The sequence below is a fragment of the Xenopus laevis genome, chromosome 2L (genome assembly GCF_017654675.1).
Source record: "Xenopus laevis strain J_2021 chromosome 2L, Xenopus_laevis_v10.1, whole genome shotgun sequence".
In the NCBI taxonomy this organism is placed as follows: Eukaryota; Metazoa; Chordata; class Amphibia; order Anura; family Pipidae; genus Xenopus; species Xenopus laevis.
The window spans coordinates 9,275,291-9,301,221 of record NC_054373.1 but is presented as its reverse complement, the minus strand read 5'-3'; the positions used below and the strand labels follow the sequence as shown (position 1 = coordinate 9,301,221).

The 25,931-nt window shown below is 44.4% G+C and overlaps 2 protein-coding genes across 3 annotated transcripts in view; both read right to left on the bottom strand.

Annotated features, from left to right (window-relative positions):
* Window positions 1-25,931, bottom strand: part of c2cd2.L (C2 calcium-dependent domain containing 2 L homeolog) — a 43,930-nt gene that overhangs the window by 4,888 nt on the left and 13,111 nt on the right. For both annotated transcript variants that reach the window (XM_018245876.2, XM_041581512.1), the window contains exons 3-13: window positions 17,579-17,677; window positions 14,835-14,954; window positions 13,617-13,724; window positions 6,252-6,353; window positions 5,946-6,060; window positions 5,411-5,516; window positions 4,559-4,623; window positions 4,111-4,232; window positions 3,398-3,569; window positions 1,485-1,598; window positions 146-273 (exon numbers count right to left, since the gene is read on the bottom strand). In XM_018245876.2, coding sequence (XP_018101365.1) covers window positions 146-273; window positions 1,485-1,598; window positions 3,398-3,569; window positions 4,111-4,232; window positions 4,559-4,623; window positions 5,411-5,516; window positions 5,946-6,060; window positions 6,252-6,353; window positions 13,617-13,724; window positions 14,835-14,954; window positions 17,579-17,677 — 1,251 coding nt within the window. The remainder of the gene's footprint in view (window positions 1-145; window positions 274-1,484; window positions 1,599-3,397; window positions 3,570-4,110; window positions 4,233-4,558; window positions 4,624-5,410; window positions 5,517-5,945; window positions 6,061-6,251; window positions 6,354-13,616; window positions 13,725-14,834; window positions 14,955-17,578; window positions 17,678-25,931) is intronic.
* Window positions 10,244-11,661, bottom strand: LOC121399811. Its single transcript, XM_041581513.1, has 2 exons — window positions 11,116-11,661; window positions 10,244-11,048 (listed from the first exon to the last, which is right to left on the bottom strand). Exon 2 carries the CDS (start codon window positions 10,938-10,940, stop codon window positions 10,305-10,307), a length of 636 nt encoding a protein of 211 aa, XP_041437447.1. The 5' UTR covers window positions 10,941-11,048; window positions 11,116-11,661; the 3' UTR covers window positions 10,244-10,304.

Here is a 25,931-nt window from a genome sequence, read left to right as displayed (position 1 = left end):
CTAGAATCTCAACCATAAAGCAGGGCAGGACTGCTGCTTACAATGGGGATCAGATAGGATCTGTGCAGCCACTGGGACAGAAAAGCCATAAAGCAGGACAGGACTGTTGGATGGAAGTTCCAACTGAATGTCAAACTACACAGACCTTGGAGATTCCTGAAATAATAATGGTGCTCTTCTTTCTTGGAGACTTGAATGACTGTTTGGAAGATTCCCGGAGCTGACGGATAGCAGCTTCTGCAACAGGATCTGACCCATTCAGAAACAAAAGCTCTGTATGAGAAAGAAATGATAGGATAGTCAATACTTTTTACTATACTCATATATATATTTTAACTTTTGACAACCTGAAGGCTAGATATAGTAATATTTGGGGTGAGTGATTATTTGTGCCCTGGGTACCCCTGGAACTATAGCAGGGTGACTGTTACCCCAATGTTTCTATATATCTGTAACCTTGTTATGAGCTAAGGGGGCCCAGCCTGAAGGTCAATTAGGGTAAGATTTGGGGTGATGCTTATTTGTGCCCTGGGTACCCCTGGAACTATAGCAGGCTGACTGTTACCCCAATGTTTCTATATATCTGTAACCTTATTATGAGCTAAGGGGGCCCAGTCTAAAGGTCAGTTAGGGGGAGATTTGGGGTGAGTGTTTATTTGTACCCTGGGTACCCCTGGAACTATAGCAGGGTGACTGTTACCCCAATGTTTCTATATATCTGTAACCTTGTTATGAGCAAAGGGGGCCCAGTCTGAAGGCCAGTTAGGGGGAGATTTGGGGTGAGTGTTTATTTGTGCCCTGGGTACCCCTGGAACTATAGCAGGGTGACTGTTACCCCAATGTTTCTATATATCTGTAACCTTGTTATGAGCTAAGGGGGCCCAGCTTGAAGGTCAGTTAGGGTAAGATTTGGGGTGATGCTTATTTGTGCCCTGGGTACCCCTGGAACTATAGCAGGCTGACTGTTACCCCAATGTTTCTATATATCTGTAACCTTGTTATGAGCTAAGGGGGCCCAGTCTGAAGGCCAGTTAGGGGGAGATTTGGGGTGAGTGTTTATTTGTGCCCTGGGTACCCCTGGAACTATAGCAGGCTGACTGTTACCCCAATGTTTCTATATATCTGTAACCTTATTATGAGCTAAGGGGGCCCAGTCTGAAGGTCAGTTAGGGGGAGATTTGGGGTGAGGGCTTATTTGTACCCTGGGTACCCCTGGAACTATAGCAGGGTGACTGTTACCCCAATGTTTCTATATATCTGTAACCTTGTTATGAGCTACGGGGGCCCAGTCTAAAGGTCAGTTAGGGGGATATTTGGGGTGAGTGTTTATTTGTACCATGGGTACCCCTGGAACTATAGCAGGATGACTGTTACCCCAATGTTTCTATATATCTGTAACCTTGTTATGAGCAACATGGGGTACAGATGAGATTTACTTTAGAAAGGATAATTATCCCCCAATCCTGACCAAGCTGACCTATTACCTGTGTCGGACGATGACAAGGCTTTGCTGACCACCATGCTCTCAGAAGGCATCGTTTGCACAGAGAAGTCCCTCTCTATCACCTTCACTTTAGGAGGAGTCTTTGCAGGGGATTCTGTAGGGGTAGAAATAAGGAGAAAGTCATAAGTAAACAATCCACAATCAGCAGTTTGGCTTGTCCCCCCCGTTCTCCAATCATCGCTCCTGATGGCAGTGAATGAAGATGCCGTATTGGACAGAAATAGAGATGTACTAACTACCCACCAGGGGGCAATAAAAGCCAACAGAGCCAGAATGAAGTAGAAATGGATCACTGGCAGCCTAAGGAATCACTGTAGCGAATAACAGACGGGTATTGCCAGAAAGCCACAGCAGTTTATGTCCAATCGGCACCTACATATAAACTCTGTTTTTGAAAACAAATGTCCTGAATTATATGATATAGGTTTTTATTGTAAAGTTCTGTTTGTCTCCCTGATTAAATACTATAACTGCTGCTTAACTGGCATCTGTTATACATATAGGTGCCCTTTTGCCCTGTTTCAGCTTGAATGGCTGCCCCCGTCCCTACACAGCAGCTTATCTATAGAAACTATATCTGAGCCTGTGAAGCAAACACACGCTTTGTACCGGTACTTTATCTTTAAATACATTGGAAAACCTTTCTTTTTTAATTGTTTGGTGTTACATTTCCTTTATACAGTATATCCTCACACTGCACAGATGTTGTAGCGACTGCTATTCCCAAATCGGATATATTTCACGGCACCATTATCCAATCAAATCATGGGAGGCATGATCTAGCCTAATGGTTTGAATAATGCATTGTGTGTGAGTGTCAGACCATCTGCAGAACAGGGTAGTGTATGAGTCAGACACACAGACTGCTGAATAATGTAACAGAAGAGTATAGAGCTTGCACAGCATCTTTAATATGTTTAAATACTGGTTAGTTTGCGGTGACTATTGTACCCATACTATGGGGTATCAGTTGCACCAATACCATTATGAAACTGACAGCTCCACCACTCATTTCTGCAAACTGAATTTCCCCTGTACTCACCATAGCTCTGAGCTTGACCCTTTCTGTCCCTTGTACTCATTACATTTCTCAGCTGAACCCTTCCCATCCCTTGTACTCACCATAGCTCAGAGTTGGACCCTTTCCATTCCCTTGTACTCAGCATTGCTCTGTGCTGGACCCTTCCCTTACGTTGTACTCACCATAGCTCGGAGCTGGACCCATCACAGACCTTGTTCTCTCCATAGCTCTGAGCTTGAACATTCCCATCCCTTACACTCACCATAGCTCTGCACTGGACCCTTCCCATCCCTTGTACTCACCATAGCTCTAGACTGGACCCTTCCTATCCTTGTACTCACCATAGCTCTGCACTGGACCCTTCCCATCCCTTGTACTCACCATAGCGCTGAGCTGGATCCTTCAAGGACTTTGTACTCACCATAGCTCTGAGCTTGAACATTCCCATCGTCTTATACGCACTATAGCCTTCCTATCCTTGTACTCACCATAGCTCTGAGCTGGACCATTCCTATCCCTTGTACTCATCTAAGCACTGTGCTGGACCATTCCCGTCCCTTGTACTCACCATAGCTCTGAGTTAGATCCTTCCCATCCCTTGTACTCACCATAGCTCTGAGCTGGATCATTCACAGACCTTGTACTCACAATGGCTCTGAGCTGGACCCTTCACGGACCTTACATAGTTAGTTACATAGTTAAATTGGGTTGAAAAAAGACAAAGTCCATCAAGTTCAACCCCTCCAAATGAAAACCCAGCATCCATACACATACCCCTCCCTACTTTTATTTAAACCTTGTACTCATCAAAACTCTAATTCCTTGTACTCACCATAGCTCTAAGTTTGACCCTTCCCATCCCTTGTACTCACCATAGCTTTGAACTGGACTCTTCCCATCCAGTCGAGGTTTTGATGTCACCGATGTCACTGTGGTGACCACAGTCCCACAAGGCATCACCGTCCGATCCTTCTCTACCTTCTTTGCAGCGACCGGTGTTGGAAATGTCCAGGATTTTCCATCGATCGGTTCAATATAAAGGAACTGCAGAGTCATAATGAGAACAATAATGATACAAATCAAACAAAACACTGCTAGGGCATGCATCATTCTGATTCCTATCTAGAAATGTAGGAATGTTTTGCACATTCAGATACACATGCACTTTCCTGTGCCGTTTCCGTGTGGTACAGAAACCAAGATTCTCACAGACTATAAAGGGAAGAAGCTTTTGGTGGTTTTCTGTTGTCTGGTTCCAATTCCTGAAACAATGTAGCCACTCAAGTTAACTAACAGATTCTTGAATAAATTGAATCTTGATACTTTGTTTCAAGAGTCAGAACCAGAAAGGAATAGACAAATACCGTTATCCATGCAATATCCATGAGCCCTACAGACTTGCATGGGTGCTCCCCACTGCAGCTATAATTGTTACATAAACCGCATTCAGATTAGATATTTTTTTTTAGATTTGAGCAGGTTTGGGATATCGAGCCCCTAATATCAGTGTAACATGGATGGATGAGCATCTCGGTTTCTCTTTATTCAAGTACAAGGCAGAAAACTAAACAGCTGGGGCACGAACCTGTGCACTGACGGATCCACTCACTGCCTTTCCCGAAGCAGCTCTCAAAGGGAAACTCTGCCTCCCCGACGGCTGCTTGTGGAACAGGTCCAAGGGCACATTCGCTGAGGCTAGAGGGGCACCTATCACCAAAAAATAAACATTAATACTATGGAGATGGATACAATTAACTACAAATATATATATATATATATATATATATATATATATAACTGTAGGACATGCCCTAAGGTGGGAGTTCTGCTTCATAGGCTAAATATTGCTGGTCTAAACACTCTTGTGTTTCCTACAAACAAGACTTACAAGGTCCGATCAGATATCTACTCTTATAATGCTGTATAAGCCAGCTGCTGGTTGGTTGCCGTGGGTTACTAGACCGAGGCAAACTTGACATCACTTTCCAAGTGTTTATTACAGCAACAGCTAATAAACGTGGCAAAATACTTACCCTCTGAGGACTTCCCTGTTTCCACAATCTGTAACTGAAGTTCCCTGGATTTAGCATTGAGCTCACTGCCAAAGTAAAGGAAAATATACCTGTCAACTGCTATACCGAGTTATTATGCACACAGAACGTTCCTTCTCTGTACAAATCTTTAGTTGGGGGGGTTTCAAATTGAAAGTTGTAACTCACCACATAGGAAAGTGGCCCAGGTGCAGCGCCCTGAGCCCTCGGCACGGGGAGCGGACAAACCGAAAATTTCTTTGGAGCAGGCACTCAATGAAGGCAAACTTCCACCAGGCAGTCAGCTGAAGGTAAAAGGAGTTTATTGTGTCTACAGCCTTACGCATTTTGTGTTAACAAACACTTAATTGTGTCCGCAACCTTACGCTTTTCACTTAAGTGTTTGTTAACACAAAATGCGTAAGGCTGTAGACACAATAAACTCCTTTTACCTTCAACTGACTGCCTGGTGGAAGTTTGCCTTCATTGAGTGCCTGCTCCAAAGAAATGTTCAGGTCCTTCTCTGTACACCTGTAATCATTCATCGCTTAGTTATCAATGGGCCTGTATATACATAGGACCTCCCCAACAGCCTTCCCAAATCAATATTTGGCTAAAAGTTGGGGCAGAATAACAATCCAGTTGGTTTCGTTCCTGGCAGGCCCACGTTATGATCCGATGACTTCAATGGGCATAAACCATCATCAGATCAAACGGATTTAGACCAGCACGTGGCCCAACTGGACAAGATCCGCACATTTAGCATCATTTTTGTATATCTATCCAGGTTGTAAGTGATACGGATACCAAGGAAAAGGCAACATGTAAGAAATAGGTGTGTGTCAATAAACGTACAAAATGAATTCTTCTTCCCAAGAAGGACTTGTAGTGTTGGAGGCTGCTGTAGTGACGTTCTGGACGGGGTCATTTATCTGCACAGTGCAAGCTGCACTCGAGATCCCTGCAAAGGACACATATGTATATTCAGCTACGACAGCGCCACAATACTTCTGCTACACACTCTATGTCCATATGAACCCTCTCTCTTCCTACAACCGTCTCCCCTTCCATGTCACAGGTGTGGTTGATAGGTGGGGCCACATGATACAAAATATACAAGGCAGTAGACCGTTCTGCATGAAATATTTGCACCTCTGCCCAACCTTCTCCTCTGATGATTTCAGAATTTTCCTGACCAGGGTCAAACCCAAACTGCCCTTTTGCGACCCACCTCGAGGCTGGCCTGATAAACAAGATACTGTTGGAAACATCAACAGAGGAGGTGGCGTATTGGTGGCGACATCCCAAGAGTTATTTTTCAGCCCAAACTGGTCCCCCTTCAAATTTTGGTGTAACTCAAACCATCTCTACTAGCAAGCCCATCCTGTACCTGATAGATCATCTCCAGAGAGTGTGGCTCTGATCCCTTTCAGCTGAAGCTTCAAGTCGTGAACTCTCGGCGGCTTGGGAGGACACATTAACTGAGAACTGGCTCCATAAATATTCTGAAGAACAGACAGAAATCGGTCATGTAAATACTTCTTGTGGGCAAGTGTAGAGGCAAAAGCAGAGCAACATTTAGCACAACCCCAGTGATTTACTCTTTTTCTTCTCCTTTAGCTACAGCCACTTGGGTTACTATCAAAACAGAGCAAACTCTTTGCACACATCTCCAAATGGAGCCCAGAGGACTTACTCCTGTTGGTCTGGTACTGAGATCTACTGACGGCTGGACCAGTGTCATCAGGTTCTTCAGAATATCTTCAAGAGCTTCCAATACTGCACTTGCTCCTGGGGTCTGCCAATAAATACGTCCATTAGTGAAGAAATATAGAAATTTTTTCATACTCACCGTAATTTCTATTTCCAAGTCACTTCCATGGCAGCATTCACCAACATGGGTTAATCCCGCCTATCAGGTCACTGGACAGGAAAGAGTTAACGATCGGTATAAATACCTTGCTCCTCCCAGCAATCCTCGTCTAGTAACAAGCTCCAGAAGAAGGGAGGGAAGTTGGTGAATGCTGCCATGGAAGTGACTTGGAAATAGAAATTACGGTGAGTATGAAAAAATTTCTATATTTCCCAAGTCACCCATGGCAGACAATTCACCAACATGGGATTTCCCCAAGCTTAAAGAAGGGAGGGACCATTATCGATCAACCAAAAAACTTTATTTAGCATGAACAACAGATTGCAAAATCTTTCTTCCAAACTTTGCATCTTGAGACAGCATCACATTCAGTCTGTAATGACGAATGAAGGTACAAGAAGATGTCCACCTCGCAGCCTTGCAGATGAGGTCTGGCGGGGCCTTGGCTTCCGCCGCCCAGGAAGTAGCCATGGCTCTTGTAGAGTGAGCCCTCAGGTCCTTAGGAATCTCATTGCCTGTCAACCGATAAGCTAGAGCAATGCAGGAGACAATCCAGCGGCCAATCGTAGATTTAGCTGGTGCCATACCCTTTCTAGGGCCCCTCGGAATCAGGAATAACTTGTCAGATTTTCGCCAATCCTTCGTTCGCGTCAGATAATGCGAAACGGCCCTCACCAAGTCCAAAGTATGCCATTCTCGCTCCTTGTTAGACTTTGGAGACGGGCAGAAAGAAGGTAGTGTAATTTCCAAATCGGCATGAAATTGGGAGATTACTTTTGGAAGAAACTCAAAAGATGGTCTCATAATCACTTTGTCCGGATAGACAACTGTGTCTGGCTCTTTTGCTGACAAAGCAGAAATCTCACCAACCCTGCAAGCTGAGGTAATAGCGACCAGAAACAGGACTTTCAATGTCGCATGCCAGTCCGAGGCTTTCCGCAAAGGCTCAAAAGGTGAAGACATTAAGGCTCGTAAGACAATCGTAAGGTCCCAAGGTGGAACTCTGGATTTCTTGAAAGGACACACCCTTCTCATTGCGTTGAAGAACCGGTTAACCAGAGGCTCCTCCGCCCAGGAATGACCACACAATGCAGATAATGCGGAGACTTGACCTCGCAGGGTGCTTGTGCTAAGTTTTCTCTGGAAACCCACAAACAGGAACTGAATCACCTGTTGGACAGTAGGATCTTTTGGGTCAAACTTGTGTTGTACTGCAAATTCTGCGAAACACTTCCAGACCCTGTAATATTGAGCCGAGGTAGAAGCCCTCCGAGCCTTCAATAAGAAATTCACCAGATCTTCCTGGAAACCATATTCTGCTAGCCTCTGCCTTTCAATTTCCATGCCGTCAGTGACAGGGAATCCACTCCCTCGTAGACCACTGGGCCCTGGGATAACAAATCCGGCTGAAGAGGCAGTCTCAGAGGTGGCTCCACTGCCAAACTCTGCAGGAGCGGAAACCAAGGGCGTCTCGGCCAATACGGAATTATGGCTATGACCAAGGCTTTTTCGATATCCACCTTTTTCAACACCCTCCAAATCATTGGAAAGGGCGGAAAAACATAACCAAATATCCTGCTCCAATCCTGGAGGAGTGCATCCACTGCTTCTGCCAGAGGACATGGTGCCCTGGAGAAGAACCTGCTGCACTTGTGGTTTTGTCCGTGGCCATAAGATCGATTTCTGGCCTTCCGAACCTCTGTACTACGCCTTGAAAGGTTAGCAGACATAAACTCCATTCTCCTGGTTGCAAGGTGTTGCGACTGAGAAAGTCTGCCTCCGTATTCTGACTGCCTGGAATATGTAAGGCTGTCAGCCCTTCTAGATTTTCCTCTGCCCACGTCATTATTGGGGCCAGTTCTTTTAGCAGTCGGGCGCTTCTGGTGCCACCTTGCTTCTGCACATAAGACACAGTTGTAACATTGTCTGACTGAATCTTTACCCAGGCATGTAGAATCTTTTCTGAAAAGGCCAGCAATGCCTCTTTCACGGCCCGTAGTTCCAGAATGTTTGAGGAGACACCCTGCAGGTTCCAATGACCTTGAACACTGCGGCCTTCCAGTACTGCACCCCAGCCTCTCTCTGAAGCGTCTGTCGTGATCACCACATACGGGGGGTTTGCAAGGACCATCCCCTGAGTCAAATTTCCTACAACCAGCCACCAACTTAAACTGTCTTTGGCGTCCTCTGAAACTATAATTCGTGAATTTAGTTTCAACTGTCTTGAAGCATTCTCCCTCAGGAAGAATTGTTGGAGAGGCCTCATGTGCCACCTGGCCCACTTCACCATCTGGATCGTAGATGCCATGAGACCTAGGACCGACATGCATGATCTTACTGAGACTCTTTGTTGTTCTTTGAACTGTCTTATTTGTCTCAATATATGCTGTATCTTTTCTTGAGGAAGTGAAACTATTCCTTCCTGCGTATCCAGGTGTGCACCCAAGAAGACCATCCTTTGTGACGGAAGTAAGCTGCTCTTCTCCCAGTTTATTACCCAACCGAACTGTTGGAGTACCAGGATTGTTCTGTCCCTGAATTTCAGAGCTTCCTCTCTTGATGAAGCCACCAACAGAATGTCGTCCAGGTAATGAAATATAGGCACACCTTCTACTCTTAGAAAAGCCACGACCGTGACCAGGACTTTTGTAAACGTTCTTGGGGACGTTGAGAGGCCAAAGGGAAGACAGGTAAACTGGACATGTTGACCTCTGAAAACAAATCGAAGATACTTCCGGTGTGTCTTGTGCACTGGTACATGGAAATATGCGTCCTTCAAGTCCAGATTTATTAGCCATGATTGTGGAGGAACTGCTTGTAGGATGGACGTCAGTGATTCCATTTTGAAGCGCCTGCAGTTGACAAACTGATTCAGAGGGCGTAAATCCAGTACCGGTCTGAATGCCCCCGAGGCCTTCCGGACTAGAAAGAGCTTCGAATAGAAACCTAAGCCCTGTTGGGACTTCGGAACCCATTCCACTGCCCCCGAGTTCAGGAGTTGATCTACATACTCCTGTAACACTTGGTCCGAACCTGGTACCTGCGGGACTGAAGACACCTTGAACACATTGCGAGACGGCACCCTGTGGAACTCCAACTGATATCCTTCCTGAATCACCCTCAGGACCCATTGGTCTCTGATTTTTGAGGCCCAGACCGCATAAAAGGATGTTAGACGTGCCCCCACTCTGCTGGTCTGAGCCGGCCTGATCTCATTGCTTCTTCTCCGTATGGCTTGAGCTGAAAGTAGAACTTCTCCTATTGGGAGGCCTACTTTCCCCCCTTGTGGGCTTCCAATTAGTCTGTCTTCCGGCAGTCCTTCCATATCTAGGCTGTCTTGAACCCCGAAAGGACCTGTTAATGGGGGAACTAGGCCTCCCCCCTTGACGCCTGAATCTCTTCTCCTGCGGCAAAAATACACTCTTGCCCCGGAAGCTTTCTTAATGATGGAATCGAGTTTCTCACCGAAGAGCATCTCTCCCTCAAACGGCAACTGACATAAATTCCCCTTAGAGGCTGAATCCGCCAGCCATGGCTTCAACCACAAAGCCCTTCTTGAGGACACCGAAAGTGCCATAGTTCTTGAAGCTAGATGTACCAGATCTAGAGAGGTATCGGTCATGAAATCCACCGCTAGTTTCAATTCAGACAACATTTCACGTAACCCAGACCTTTTGACATTAGAAGAAATGGCATCTTCCAGGTTATTCAACCACACCTTCATAGCTCTTGATGTGGAGGTCATAGCTACTGCCGGTCTACAAGTTGCTCCTGCCGCTATAAACGTCTTCTTGAGGTTGGTTTCGATCCGTTTCTCCATTGGATCACGGAAAGCTGCTGCATCATCCACTGGCAGCGTCGTCTTTCTTGCCAACCTTACCACCGCAGCGTCGACTTTAGGCGGATTGTCCCACAATTTAGAGAAAGACTCCTCCACCGGATACTTTTTTGCAAACTTCCCCTGGATAACAAACTTTTCTCTGTTCTCTTCCACTCAGAGCTGATGATTTCCTTAATTGAATCATGCACCGGGAAAGTCACCTGTCTTTTCCTGACCGATGGGAAGAATTTATCTGCTGAACTAGACTTAGGTAGCTCTTCCGAAAGACATAGCGTCTTCCTTACTGCCTTTACCAGATTCTCTATCGCTGTAGGATCAAATGCAATCTCTTCCTCAGAAAACACTTCTCCCTCCTCTGAGAGTTCTGAATGTGCGTCCCCTGGAGAATACAATTCTTCATCTGACACATCTGATAGAGACTCATATGGCAAATCTCTGACCCTCTTAGCTTTCCTCTGTACCCCAGAGGTAGAAGCAGTAGCCTCTTGCATGCCTTGTACTACAGCTTGCTTGATGATGGAGACCAGAGCATCCAATTGTGGGGCTCCTGAAGGCTGAGGGTCTGCAGACGCTACTGGGTCCGTAGCTGAAGCCGCTTTCTTTGAGAGAGTAGGCTCCCCTTTCTGCAATTCAGTTGACATATGTAGGCTGAAAATGGAAAAGACAACCATCAGCCACTAATTATCGTTCTCTCTCATTACATCCATATATCCACAGCCAGCTTACCTAGGACCTTTGGGCTGAGATCCTTTTCCAGAGCCAGGCTGATCCATAGTAACCTGTAACACATTATTCCATAAGCATAATTCAATTACAAAAGCAAGATTCCACTGGAAAGGCACTCACAGTCTGTAGCCGAGTGAACCAACGCTCTCCAACTTCCGGCGAAGTGTACAATCACATCCAGCCAAAACGCCAGCCTTGCACACACTGCCAGCGTCTTCTTATTGCGTCACTTCCTGACGCCGTTTTCCCGCGCGTCAGTCCGGACGCGCGTCACTTCCGGGCGCGCGCGTCCATTTCCGGGCGCGCGTCTTCTTTGAGCGCGCGTCTTCCGCGTGCGTCACTTCCGGCACGCGTCACTCCGTTCGCGTCAACTCAGGCGCGCGTCTTACACGCGCTTCCGCGTCCGTACTCGACGCGCGTCCGCGTCAGTATTGGCGCGTGTGCTCTTCCATGGAACAAAACACTTTACCCAGCCTCGAATCCATCTGAAACGGCTGATCCTCTGGACTGCTTCATCCTCCTCTCTACCTTTAGGAGGGAATTCTTACAGCAGCTCCAGCACACAACCCTGCCCAACGGGTTCTTCTCACCACAACCCGTATAGGGTGCACTTGGAGGCATCAGAGGGGAGAGAGAGAGAGAGAGAGAGACCCACTCTGGTATGGTAAGCTTAGCAGCCTTTTAGCCATCTGTAGCAGCCTGTAGCAGTCTGTAGCAGCCTGTCGTGACCTGGACAGGAAAAAAGACGAGGATTGCTGGGAGGAGCAAGGTATTTATACCGATCGTTAACTCTTTCCTGTCCAGTGACCTGATAGGCGGGATTAACCCATGTTGGTGAATTGTCTGCCATGGGTGACTTGGGAAATCAAGTCAACATTAAAAAAGAGCATTAATCAGTGCACTGCCATAACACAGGGAGAATACAGTTTATGAACGACAATGATAAACACACCATGGCCTTATCTTCTTATACTTCTCTTTCTATTCATAAATGGCATAAGCTTGAGGGATACGGGTTGGAATTCCCTTTTATATTTAGTGAAGAGCATTGAACAATTGAAACCCAATAGGAGCAGATGGATCTCAAAAAGGGCACCAGATACAAATTGGAGGGTTTAGGCGGAATAGGTTTGTGTGTTTTTACATAAGTGGATGAGGACTGTCAATGACGTTGGTAAGTAACTGGTGAAGCTGATGGTGGTGGCTCATGTAGGAGCCAAGATGTTCTCATGGCCAGAGTATCAGTAAATGGGTATTTCCAGGCAGGTCCTAGTTCTCCGAGCTCCAGCCAGTGGTTTGTGAGCAACATGTTGCTCCCACCCCTTTGATGTGCTCCCAGTGGCCTCACAACAGACTCATTTTTGCATTTCTGACTTTAAGGAAAGTTTTGGAGGCATAAAGACACAAATTGACTGCCAAAATGAGCTTCCTGTAGGCTGGCAGTTCACATGGGGCAACCAAATGGCTAATTCTAAGCAACCTTTGTCTTCATTGTTTATTTTTTTTTATTTAGATTTTGAATGATTTGCCTTCTTCGCCTGACTCTTTCCAGTTTTCAAATGGGGGTCATTGACCCCATCTAAAAAAATCAAATACTCTGTAAGGCTACACATTTATTGTTATTGCTACATTTTATTCCTCATCTTTCTATTCAGGCCTCTCCTATTCATATTCCAGTCTCTTATTCAAATCAATGCATGGTTGCTAGGGTAATTTGGACCCTAGCACCCAGATTCCTAAAATTGCAAACTGGAGACCTGCCAAATAAAAAGTGAAATAACTCAGAAACGACAAATAATAAAAAATTGAAGCGAATTACAAATTGTCTTTGTAATTTATCAAATAAATATATATAAATATCACTCTTTACATCATACTAGAAGTTGATTTAAAGGTAAACAACCCCTTTAATGTGTGATTTAAAGGGAGTATGGGAGCACAGAAACACCCATCCGTGGTGCATAGTAAGTTCATGTTTATATGCGGCCAGGACACATGAATCACACACATTAAATTGCAAATGACACAGTAATGAGGGTGTGTGTTTTTGTGGAATGATTATTAGAGGTTTAGGGCTGTTGCTCAACCAGTCCTTTTAGGCAGATAACGTGCTGGGCTTAACTAGAATTCATTTTGCAACTGACAGAAACACGGTTATAATTAGTTACGTGAAATGAACATATTCTGCATCATGAACACAAACCATCTCATTGACATTCATGAATTTGATTACACAACACGGATTATACTAGTACAGGTAGGACTTGCTAAATTCCCAAACATCTACATCTAATCAAGGTCTGGTCAGATATGGGTCAAGGAGTCATAATTTGGTCCCTGTAAGGGCACATAAACGGTCAACTTGAAAGAATTTACAGTAAAACTGTTGGATGTGTGTGTTCCTGTAGGTCAGGCTGTTCCCTTCAGTTAATGTTGATGTGTTTGGAGTTCCACCTTCTCAGCAAACACAACCTGCCCAGCCAGCACAATAACAACACTCCCATAGCTGAAGGGATTAAATCTGGCTCACACCAGCACATTGTTTCAAGCCTACACAGCAGGTGTTAGAACTGAAAACATCAAGATGAATCAAAAGAGAACATGTAACAAACACGACTGACCTCTATTTTGCTCTTTGGCTGAACCTGGAGATTGAGATTTGCAAAATTCCCCATAGTCCAGAGGACCCGAATGCTTCCACTGCTTTCCTCTTTCACATGCAGCTCCAGCTGTTTGGGGGGCAAAGAGATACTATGAGCAACTTGGCCACGTTTAGCAAAGGAATGAGGCATTTCTGGGAAAGCTGCTTTAAAAACTAGTCTCCATAAGGTCCATAAAGCTTCATCAGCACAGGACAACCTTGTATTCATCTGACTGACTGGAAAGAGGTTCAGGGTATAGTTTAATTTGACCGGGTTTGTCCCAAAAGAGTGGACCTCTGGAGGGGGGGGGGGAGTGCTGAGAAGGGGCATCAATGCATTAAATATTCAGATTGGACAGACTGGGGTCTAATGTAACCATTGTACAGTATTTCACATTGGAGCCTCTCCACCCAGGATGTAACATATGAATTATTATGACTTCCACCTTTGAGGTCCAACATTTGGTCAGTGTCCTCCTTACTTGTGTAGATGCTAAAGATAGATCAAGAGACTTTTATATCACATAAGTTCCAAGAATATTAAGTGGAACAAATATATGTTCACCGCAATGCCAACCGAACTCATTCTCAGGAGGGGCTTCTAGTTGTAGAAATCTCACCCCAACTGGGCAGCCCAAGAGCAGGGGAGGTTTGCTCCATCAGCTTCATCCAAGCGTAGTTAAAGTTCACACAGGCCCATTACTCAACAGTACAAGGATGGAAGATTAATATTGTCTAGGTGTGTCTAGTTATAGAAATCTCACCCCAACTAGCCAACCCAAGAGCAGGGGAGGTTTGCTCCATTAGCTCCATCTAGGTGTAGTCAAAGTCCACCATTGGTCATAGGCCCATTACTCAACAGCACAAGGAGGCAAGATTAATAGCTTTTAGGTGTATCTAGTTGTAGAAATCTCATGCCAACTGGCCAACCCAAAAGCAGGGGAAGTTTGCTCCATTAGCTCCATCTAAGTGTAGTCAAAGTCCACCAGTGGTCATAGGCCCATTACTCAACAGCACATGGGATGCAAGATTAATAGTTGTACGGATACCTTGAAACTGGCTTCATTGGTTTCCACAGGTCAAGTAATCTATTACTGTTTATCCTTAGGAAACACTGAAGCCTACAGCAAATAAATGTCAAGGCCTAGTAGGACCAAAAACATTGTTACAATCTGCAAAATTGAGATTTAAGACTTACATTGAGCTGGAGAGGGGTGACCCGGACACTGTACACCTGGCATCCTGAGTTGGCTGGGACGGTGCGAGTAACACGCACGGTAAACTGTATGGAGTCTCCAATCACACTGCATGATACGACCTACCAACAGAATGAGTTGGTCAGTTTGGCAAATGCGTAGGTTAGTGGACCATTCAGAACAATTTCCCATAAATATAATGAGCAGGTCCCATACACAAGGGCCCCATATTTATGGCCAGCTTTAATTGCTTGAGGCCCTGCCTTAACCCTGACAATATGGTTGATATGAGGTTGCTTGCATGGCTCAGCCAAGCTACTAAATGACAGCATTATTACGATTATGTTCTCTACACGCTTGGATAGCAAAATTGTAAAGACAGAGAATCATCTGATCTGAATAATGGGACATTTTAGTTCTAAGATTACCCAGAAAGGGCTGAAAATAGATCTAAAAAAAAAAGAATGTGAGTAATCAGGGTACACGTGACTTGCATAATTCCCGGGAAACACTAAACATAATCCTGACAAATGCTGCTCATATGCAGCAACAGATGGCTGATTAGTGTGCCGGGGAGCAGCCTTTCCGAAGTGATAATGACTGCTGCTTAATTGCTAATAGGGCAGTGATGAGTCTGGCGGGGTTCCAGGTTTTTCCAGGGATCCACTCGCATCAAATATAAACATGTCACACCCAAGCTCATTAAACAGCTGCAGTTAATGTGTTAAACCCTTAAATGGTCCAATCAATGGAGAATAAACCTGCCTTATGGCCCTTTAGTGTATGTACATAAACATAGACAGGCTGAGGTTAAACAGAGAGTAGCGAAACTTTGGCCACCCAATTGCTAATCCAAATGTCTGGCCATTAGTCCAAAAACGGGGCCATATTGGGTGCCCATGCAGAGCACAATGCTTTAGAGGGACACAGCCCAATGTGGCACTTGGCTGAAGGTATTTCTAGTCTGGTTAAATCAGTTAAGGCTCAGGAATTCTGAAAGCAACGTGAAGGGCTGTCCCTGCTGGCAAGTCGATGTGAAGATATGAGGAGCATCTCCAACTACTTGTTATACATCACACCCATTTATATATAGTCCAAAAAATCCTTTATAGTCATGCTATATTAAAAATGTATATTTATTGAAACATCTAAAATACAACATTACTCCACATGGAGCCCAACGTGTTTCACGGTTACCCAGCACTTCGTCATAGGCCATCTCAGAGATACATCACACCCATTTACACAACATTCCATTTCATAGAATAACCAAATCAGTGAAGGCAAAAAAACACCGAAATACAAGGAAGACCTCATAGAGACAACTTTAGACCCACATGTGGGTGGAAATTTTGGTGCACCGTTATCATTCTAATCCAATCATTGGCCCCAGCACAATGACCAGATCATAATAGGGGCCTAGGCACACTTGCTGGAAGAGGACTACGTCCACAACCCAATATCAGCTTGGAAAACTGACACTTTTCCCATATTTAACCCGACATAAGCTGCCAATTCAGCCTTTTCAGAGCCAGTTGGCAGCTAATGTTAGCCTGCATATGACCAGCTTTAAGGTGGCCATACATGGAGAGATCCGCTTATTTGGCAATCAAGCGGATCTCTCACTGATATGCCCACCTTGAGGTGGGCAATATCGGGCTGATCTGATCGTGGGCTCTACGGTCCAATGATCGGATCCTATCGGTGGGTAATGGGCGGTCGGATCGCGGGACCACATCAAGGAACAGATGTGGCTGCGATCCGATGGGAAGACCATCGGAGGGCCCCATACACGGGCCAATAAGCTGCCGACTCGGCCCGCGTATGGCCATCTTTATTTTGTTAATACTTCTCTGTCTATTCAGATCGCCTCCTATTCATCTTCCAGTCTGACATTCAAACCACTACCTGGTTGCTAGGGTAAGAGGAACCCCATTAAGTGCATAAAAATTTAAATGCTTAAAGGGATACTGTCATGGGAAAAAAAAAAAATTTCAAATTGAATCAGTTAATAGTGCTGCTCCAGCAAAATTCTGCACTGAAATCCATTTCTCAAAAGAGCAAACAGATTTTTTTATATTCAATTTTGAAATCTGACATGGGGCTAGACATATTGTCAATTTCCCAGCTGCCCCAAGTCATGTGACTTGTGCTCTGATAAACTTCAATCACTCTTTACTGCTGTACTGCAAGTTGGAGTGATATCACCCTCCTCCCTTTCATCAGCAGCAGCCAAACAAAAGAACAATGGGAAGGTAACCAGATAACAGCTGCCTGGTAGATCTAAGAACAACACTAAATAGTAAAAACCCATGTCCCACTGAGACACATTCAGTTACATTGAGAAGGAAAAACAGCATCCTGCCAGAAAGCATTTCTCTCCTGAAGTGCAGGCACAAGTCACATGACTAGGGGCAGCTGGGAAATTGACAAAATGTCTAGCCCCATGTCAGATTTCAAAATTGAATATAAAAAAATCTGTTTGCTCTTTTGAGAAATGGATTTCAGTGCAGAATTCTGCTGGAGCAGCACTATTAAAAGATTCATTTTGAAAAAAAAAATTTTTTCCATGACAGTATCCCTTTAACTAAAGATAATTGTCGAACAAAACATATTTTTACAGTTTTAAAATTGTCCACAGAACACCCAAGAGTATCTATTCAAGGTAAATATGCTCTTCGAAGGTGGACCATAGGATTAAGAGGTTAAATGGAGTAACAGCAAAAAGTGGAGGCCAATTACTCACCTTCTCTTTGTCTGATTTCAAAACGCTCGTTACTTCTTTCACAGACAGTTCCAGGGGATGTTGCCCATTGTCATCCTCAAAGGACAGTCGAAGAGTTCCCTGGAACGGCAGAGACCTGAATTTAGGGCACCATGCATAAACAGCCATTAGCTTGCTCTAATTACAATTAATCGACTCAACAGTGATGTACATGAAACCCACTTAAAGGAAAACTATACCCCCAAAATGAACACTTAAGCAACAGATAGTTTATATCATATTAAGTGGCATATTAAAGAAGCTTACCAAACTGGAATATATATTTAAGTAAATCTTGCCCTTTTACATCTCTTGCCTTGAGCCACCATTTTGTGATGGTCTGTGTGTTGCCTCAGAGATCACCTGACCAGAAATACTGCAGCTCTAACTGTAACAGGAAGAAGTGTGGAAGCAAAAGACACAACTCTGTCTGTTAATTGGCTCATGTGACCTAACATGTATGGTTTGTTGGTATGTTTGTGAGTACAGTGAATCCTACGATCCCAGGGGGCGGCCCTTATTTTTTAAAATGGCAATTTTCTATTTATGATTACCCAATGGCACATACTACTAGAAAAGTATATTATTATGAAAATGGTTTATTTACATGAAGCAGGATTTTACATATGAGCTGTTTTATGCAATATCTTTTTATAGAGACCTACATTGTTTGGGGGGTATAGTTTTCCTTTAATTACATCACCATTTACTATAATTGGCAAAACAAGATGGAGAATGGTGAATTGCTACTTGTAAAGTCACGTCAACCCAACAGGTCCCTTGAGAAGCTCTTGTGCTGTTGGCATATACAGGAGTAGGATCTGTTATCCAGAAAGTTTAGGACCTGGGGTTTTTCTAGATAAAGGATATTTCCATAATTTGGATCTCCATACCTTAAGTCTGCTTGAAAATACTTTAGATATTAGATAACCGCAATAGGATTGCTTTGCTTCCAATAAGGATGAATTTTATCTTACTTGGGATCGATCAAGTACAAGGTCCTGTTTTATTATTACAAAGAAAAAAATACATTTTTTAAAATTCGAGTTATTTGATTATAATGGATCCTATGGGAGTTGGCCTTCCTGTAATTTGGAGCTTTCTATAACGGGTTTCAGAATAACAGATCCTATACCTGTATATATTAGCTAAGAATGATGGAAAAATTCTCTTAAAATATTCCAATGTGCAACTAAACTAGAGTTTGGCGTTGTTTTTGGGGAATTTGTTCGAAAATTCTCTTTTCAGCCTTGGAGATCTCCCTCTCTCTTGTGACCAAACAGGGAGGTGGCAAGACCTAGGGGGGGGGATATATATATATATATATATATATATATATATATATATATATATATATAAAATATATAACACAAAAGCCATGAATATCTTGTAAATTATATCCTTATAAACAGTGAGTTCTGATGTCATCAGTTATAAACGGTGAGTTCTGATATCATTTCTGTCCCGACTCACTGAAACTTGTGTATTATAATAAATAAAGTACCCCCAGTTGCAAAATATGAGGATATTAGAAGTTACCTAGGAGTTCCATGACCTGTATAAAAGCACTCAGCAGATATCCTCATATTTTACAAGAGGGGGTACTTTATACACTATCTAAATACCTCCTAACAAACCCATAATCAGCCCTGGCCATGCCCATATAAGCACAGACATACCCCTGATTCACCTAGAACCCAGCACACTCATAGGTCAGCTCTGCACCATGTTTGCAGTCTCCAAATGGGTAGTGTCCCACAGGCCCGGACTGGCAATCTGTGGGTTCTACTATAAGATGCCATAAAAAATCAGTATTTAGTGGGCTGGTGGGTGTTGTTTGGGCCTCTGTGTACCTGAAATGCCAGGACCTATTTTAAGTCTCAATCCAGACCTGGTGTCCCACATAAAGATTACTGGTAGATTTTGTGGTTCCATTGTTATGTTCTCATTGACCACATATAGGTCTAGTCCTGTGAATACCAGTTAATGTTGTTATTGGCTACACAGAATCCAGTCCTGTTAATGTTGTTCTGCTCTGACTGGTTCAAGAATGATCCAGTCCTGTAAAAGTTCTCATGTTCTGACTGGCTACAGGTTGGTCCAAGCCCCTTTAAATGATCTAAGGATCGTCAGCAACAAGTTGGTCTAGCCCTGAGAACATTTTAAAAGTCTCATTGGTTGTTGCAGGACAATAAATGGCTCCGACTGGCTAAAAATAAATGTTCTAATAATTAGCCAGAAGAAGGCTGTCCAACTGGAGGCATGTGGGCCCCTCCAAGACATCTTTATGGCCCCCAGACTGCACCAGAACTCCATTAATGGAAACTATTGGCCACTTAGGGAAAGCAGCCTTGTTAGCATCAGACTTCAGGTTGAGAATCACATCAGTATAACTATTTGCATTTCCAACCAACCTTACATTATTCCCGGGCCAGACACATTAAGCTCTACGCAAACCAGAAGACCCGTGTCAGTGCCAGCCCCTGGCTATTGCTCTAAGTAATGTCAATGAATTCACTTTCCCACATTATTAAAAAGTGCACGACCAAGAAAAACATGGGAACGTTCTAAGCGCCAGGTTGTCAGAGTTCCAACGTTCTGCCTCAATACAAAGCCGGCTTCATTGTAGCATCAGGGGGAAATTTACAATGCGTAATTCTTTGCCAAAAAAAGGATAAGTTCTTAATTAAGTCACTTACAGATTTTCCCTAGAGCAGTGCAATTTGGGGGAAAGACAGCCCTTTGTCTCACTGTAGACAATCTACAAAGAGATAACCTACAGGGGCCCTTCTTTTGATAATGGACAACATTTATATTGCCTGGAAATTCATGTCGACCTCTTGTTATGCCCCAGTCCACCCAGTTACATCACTGATACGCCCAGCTACACCCCCTAGGTCCATCCAGTAATGCTCTCCATCCAACCCAGCTCCATTCTGCTTAACAAGCCACGCCCACCTATTTTTTAGGTGAAAAGGTGATAAGTCTAGATAGGTGTAACTGTTGGGGAGTGTGTACAGAATGGTGCCTGGGGGTAGGGGCTTTTATTGTTGGATAATGTGTGTAGTAAAGTCAGGGTCGTCCTGGGCCAACGTGACACGGGACAAAACACTGTGGGCCCGGCTCTCATGTGCCCCACGGCCACTACATGCTCCCTCTCCAAGTCTACTGTTCCCAGGGCCAGGCCAAGCCTAGGACACCCTAGTTGCCCCCCACACATGCGCCGTCATGCTGGGGGGGGGGCTGCAGTGACAGGGGAATATAGTTACATAGTTAGTTACATAGTTACATAGTTAAATTGGGTTGAAAAAAGACAAAGTCCATCAAGTTCAACCCCTCCAAATGAAAACCCAGCATCCATACACACACCCCTCCCTACTTTTAATTAAAATTCTATATACCCATACCTATATTAACTATAGAGTTTAGTATCACAATAGCCTTTGATATTATGTCTGTCCAAAAAATCATCCAAGTCCCTCTTATAGTCATTAACTGAATCAGCATCACAACATCACCCGGCAGTGCATTCCCCAACCTCACTGTCCTGACTGTGAAGAACCCTCTACGTTGCTTCAAATGAAAGTTCTTTTCTTCTAGTCTAAAGGGGTGGCCTCTGGTATGGTGATCCACTTTATGGGATCACCATAGGCAGGGAAGAGTGGCAGGCAAGAGAGGGAGGGAGGGGAGAGCGTCAGAGGGGAGGGCAAGGGTGGAAAGAGCAGCAGAGGGGAGGGCAGGGATAGCTGCAGAGAGGAGGGAAGGGGTAGAGATAGCGGCAGAGGGGAGGGAAGGGATTGGTGCAGTGAGGAGGGAAGGGGTAGGGATAGCGGCAGAGGGGAGGGGATAGCGGCAAAGGGGAGGGAAGGGGATAGCGTCAGAGGGGAGGGAAGGGGTGGGGAGAGCAGCAGAGGGGATGGCAGGGTTGGGATAGTGGCAGAGGAGAGGGCAGGAGACAGAGGGCAGTGAACATGAACTATGGGAAGGCAGAAGATCATTTAACAGAGCCCCCCAGTCTGATCCTGAGTAAGGCAATATGGTGCCAGCGGAAGAGGGATTAACAGCGAATCAGTGTGTAATATAAAGCAACTTTCAACTTTGGAAAAAGTGTAAAGAAATAAAAACAGGTAAAGCAAATAAAAAAGAGTCTGGTGGACAATCTGAAAAAAAGTTGAACATCCCCTTTAGGGTAAGGACACACTGGACGATTTGTCGCCAACGTTTTAAAAAAGTAAATCGCGGCGACAAGACGATCGTCTTTTTTGAACAGACGATTCACAGTGACTATTGGCACAGAGCGATTTGTATCCCATTACTCTGTGCGGTACGTGCTCCACCCAAACCGGAAACGGTTTGTGCTTCCCGCTGTAACCTGGCGTCTTTACGTTCTTGCGTCATTGCGTTCGCATTGTAATTTGAATACAATTGCTGCTACTTATCTGTATGTGTGTGCGTGTCTAGGAGATTTCAGTGCTTTTCTAAGTACATGCTATTTCTGATAAATCGCTCGGAAAAGGGTCTCAGTGCGTTTTGGAGCTACAGGCGATTCACAAACGCGCTGTGGGCACAGGAGCTGGCGTCTTTCATTTGGTTTTGTTCAGAGACAAAACGAGCGATATGTCGCCGCGATTTGCTTTTTAAAAATGTTGGCGACAAATCGTCCAGTGTGTCCTTACCCTAAACAGAGCTCAGACCTGTCATACAAGGAGATTCCTTACATTCCCCAGTGCAGACGTCCCCAAACCTGACTCCTGATTATTCTGCGCACACACACTGAACTGTAAACTGTGAGAGCTCTGCTAGAAACCTCGGTTATTATTACACAACATTTACACATTGTATTTCACTGGGACGCGGGGATTAGTCAGAATTATTCAGGTCAAACAACACTTCGCTTTGTATTTATGGGCTGAATCCAAAGCACAAAATCTGCCTGAAAAATCTTTTATTTTGCATTTAACCCCTTCTCCTTAATTCTGCAGAGCAATTGTGGGAGCTGGTGAAGGTATTTAATCAGATTCTCATTCTAGTTCGTTATAATGATCTCCTCCTTATCTGTAAGACTGAGACACAGGCAGCATTTAGGGCATATATGTCATGACAGTGCAGGGTGTTTAGTATTAATGTGTTTGCCCTTTATACTTTACCCTACGGGCAAATTGGGAGGGTTATGTACAATGGGGATGGCACATGGATCATTTCTGCACAATGTTGAAATATTTCTATGGATTCTCCACTTTTCTGGAGGCACTTACAACGTTACCCATTAATGCCCTTCACTCATTCTCCAGAAGGCAAATATTTGGTGTGTAGTTATTTAAAATGAAAGGTGTCTTTTATCTGATGGAATATGGGGCAGTCAAGCCTCTCCAGGAATGAGCCGGGGTCAGGCATTGCCAGATTAGGATCTGCCAGTGTGTATTTAGGAGACAGCTGCCTGGCCCATCAATAGGAACATTCTATGGATTCTTTCCCTACAGCACTTCCATGAGAGATACACAAACGCCTGGGGAGTGAGTGATGTCACAATGGTGGTTTATCCTCCTGGGCCTCCTATGGTTTGTCTCTGCTTTATGCTACAATGAACACATATCCTATGGAGTTCTTCCTGCGGAGATAGCTAATTATTTCTCCAGGCTAACAGTGTTTTCTTCTGCTGTGGAAGATACAGTTCACTAGCGCTGTAAAGCTTTCCTACCATCCATCATGTTGTGACATGTAGCAGCACAGCACGAGCTTGGAAACCCGCACGGGCCTAAATGAAAGGACCAGCACCAACCTCAGAACTGCAACACATGTTTTACTTGTTCAGACTCACTATCCAACCCACAACATGTTTAACCATAACCTGACCCACTACCTGACACATAGGCATTACTAGATATTATATATATGGGCCCCACAGCTAACTATTTTTAAGGCCCATCAAAATGTCTAGAAGTTGACCTGTTTTATCAATATTTATTGAAATTGTTTATGGATTAGGGCCCCTGTATCTCCTGGGCCCCCCCCTGCAGCTGCAGGGTCTGCTTCCTCTGTAGTTACACCCCTGATCATAGACATGCATACCTCCCAACATTTTGGAAATAAAAAGAGGGACACATTTTTTGACCACGCCCATTTTTGTGACCACCCCCCCTAATTACCATGTTCATTTTACAAAATTTGGCATGTTATGAAAGTTAGAACATATTTCTGTTTTTTTTTCCAGTTATTACAGTTTTGCTAATGAAGGTGAATTGTCCTTTAAGCCGAGTCTAACGTCTCCCAAGGGACCTGTTATCTTATATTGTTACAATGACTTCTTTGCTTTTCTCAAAATTGTTACAAAAGTATCTTATCTGCAGCTGTGGCTGTTCTGGGCTCTCTGCCAATTAAGAAACATTGTTAGTTTTTCTGGTTGTTCAGTGCAGAGAAAAACTGGACTTTCCAGTACAAATGAGGGACTGTGGGTTGAGCTGTCAAAAGAGGGACTGTCCCTCTAAAAACGGGAAAGTTGGGAGGTGTGGACATGGAAGTCAAAGGTAGGAATAGAGCGAATTTGAGAAAAATACAGCAAAATTCCAGACCTGATCCAACCCGCTAGGCCAGGGGTCTCTAACCTTTTTACCTGAGAGCCACATTCAGATGTAAAAGAGTTGAGGAGCAACACAACCATGAAAAAGGTTCATGGGGGGCAAAATAAGGGCTGTGATTACCTATTTGGTAGACTCTTTGGCCATACACCTGGTTTTTATGCAACCAAAACTTGTCACTAGGAGCCACATGATGCTCATGAGCCATTTGGTGGGGGATCACTGCACTAGGCATTTAGATCTTCACTACCCGTATTGCATTGTGGGTACCTGCAGTGCTGGACTAGGTCTTGTAGAGCACATAGGAGAACCTAACATCCAAGGATCAGTGTAAGAGTCTTTAGATAAACTGTACTAAAAGATATTGGTCTCGCATGTCTCTGCCGTGAAAATCACAGAGGTTATGGAAGTTGTCCTACAGTAAGGCCCACCCGGATGTGAACCCACCAGGAGACTCATTGGTATTCTGGCAGCCAAGCCCAAGCCTGGGAACCTGGTCCATTGGAGGAAAAGATGGTGGTAAATGGTAGTCAAGATAGTTTTGAAAGCTTTGCTAGGGTCCTACTGGGCCTACAGACCAAACCCTGGTAGAAACCCTAGTAGGCCCCTGTCCTTAAGGGTCATCCATCCCAGGCCTGGTGACTGCCCTAATCTACAAGGGGAGCAGATAATTTTTCAGCAACCAGCAGAAGCAGCAAGATGAGCTATGTGGTGGCGTTGGAGTCCCTTGGGGTGATCCAATCCAGTGATCTCGAGATACCCCAGTCTGATAATGAGCACTGCTCTTATTGTACATGGTGCCTTGGAACTTTTGGGCAGCTAGTGTTCATGTAGATCCCCCTGCATCTACTGACGACTGAAGTGGGATCATGGTAAACCAGGCACTGGAAATAATAAAACCATTATCTGTGGATTTATATTGGCCAACGATACCCAAAAAATGCTGCAGCCCATTTGCACCTCCAGTTGCACAGCCCCGTTCTACATAAACCAATGCACAGAAAATGAAAAATTGGGGTAAAATTGCCGTTTCTATTCTCACTTGCATTTTTAGTACACGCGAATCCTGTGTTGTCACCACAAAAGGGAAATATGAAGGTCGTGCACCTGAATATTCCGGCACATTCACATCCGCACTGGAATAAGGCAAAGGAACAGGCCCCATTAGCAGAACAATATCTATTCACAGCACATTGAGCTCGAGGAGCATCACACGTTTAACTGATCATGTGATTGTTCCAGTTCTCATTCTCAGGTGAACAGAGAACCCAGATAAAGCAGGATGTTTGTTCCTGAAATTAGCCAAGAACAATACCAAAAGCACAAGGTGAGATTAAAGGAACAGTATTATTACAACACAGTGTTTGGAACGGTGCCTGAAACAATGTGGGATATTTTGTGAAACAAAGTCATCCAAGATTCTAGCTTTACAACAAAATGGCAGCTGAGATTCTAGCTATCTGTATAACAGAACATTCTGTCCCAGTGGCTGCACAGATCCTATCTGATCCCCATTGTAAGCAGCAGTCCTGTCCTGCTTTATGGCAGCTGAGATTCTAGCTATCTGTATAACAGAACATTCTGTCCCAGTGGCTGCACAGATCCTATCTGATCCCCATTGTAAGCAGCAGTCCTGTCCTGCTTTATGGCAGCTGAGATTCTAGCTATCTGTATAACAGAGCATTCTGTCCCAGTGGCTGCACAGATCCTATCTGATCCCCATTGTAAGCAGCAGTCCTGTCCTGCTTTATGGCTGAGAT